This window comes from Pterocles gutturalis, unplaced genomic scaffold (genome assembly GCF_000699245.1).
Source record: "Pterocles gutturalis isolate BGI_N339 unplaced genomic scaffold, ASM69924v1 C11446299, whole genome shotgun sequence".
Classification (NCBI taxonomy): Eukaryota; Metazoa; Chordata; class Aves; order Pterocliformes; family Pteroclidae; genus Pterocles; species Pterocles gutturalis.
The window spans coordinates 1-377 of NW_010151837.1; the positions used below are offsets into that span (position 1 = coordinate 1).

Consider the following 377-nt stretch of genomic DNA (forward strand, 5'->3'; position numbering starts at 1 on the left):
CTCCAGGTCAGAGTGGGGCTGGCAACAACTGGGCCAAAGGGCACTACACGGAAGGTGCTGAGCTGGTGGACTCTGTCCTGGATGTGGTGAGGAAGGAGTCGGAGAGCTGTGACTGCCTCCAGGGCTTCCAGTTGACCCACTCGTTGGGTGGAGGCACGGGCTCTGGGATGGGCACCCTCCTCATCAGCAAGATCCGGGAGGAGTACCCCGACCGCATCATGAACACCTTCAGCGTCATGCCCTCCCCCAAGGTGTCGGACACAGTGGTGGAGCCCTACAACGCCACCCTCTCTGTGCACCAGCTGGTGGAGAACACGGATGAGACCTACTGCATTGACAACGAGGCCCTGTATGACATTTGCTTCCGCACCCTGAAG

At 60.2% G+C, this 377-nt stretch overlaps 1 protein-coding gene across 1 annotated transcript; it reads left to right on the forward strand.

The window, feature by feature from the left end:
* Positions 1-11: 11 nt before the first annotated feature.
* Positions 12-374, forward strand: LOC104471018 (tubulin beta chain-like; the record flags this gene model as incomplete). The annotated part of the gene is made up of 1 exon (XM_010086194.1): positions 12-374. A coding segment is annotated over one exon (363 nt), but the record flags the coding sequence as incomplete, so codon positions are not given.
* Positions 375-377: the final 3 nt, after the last annotated feature.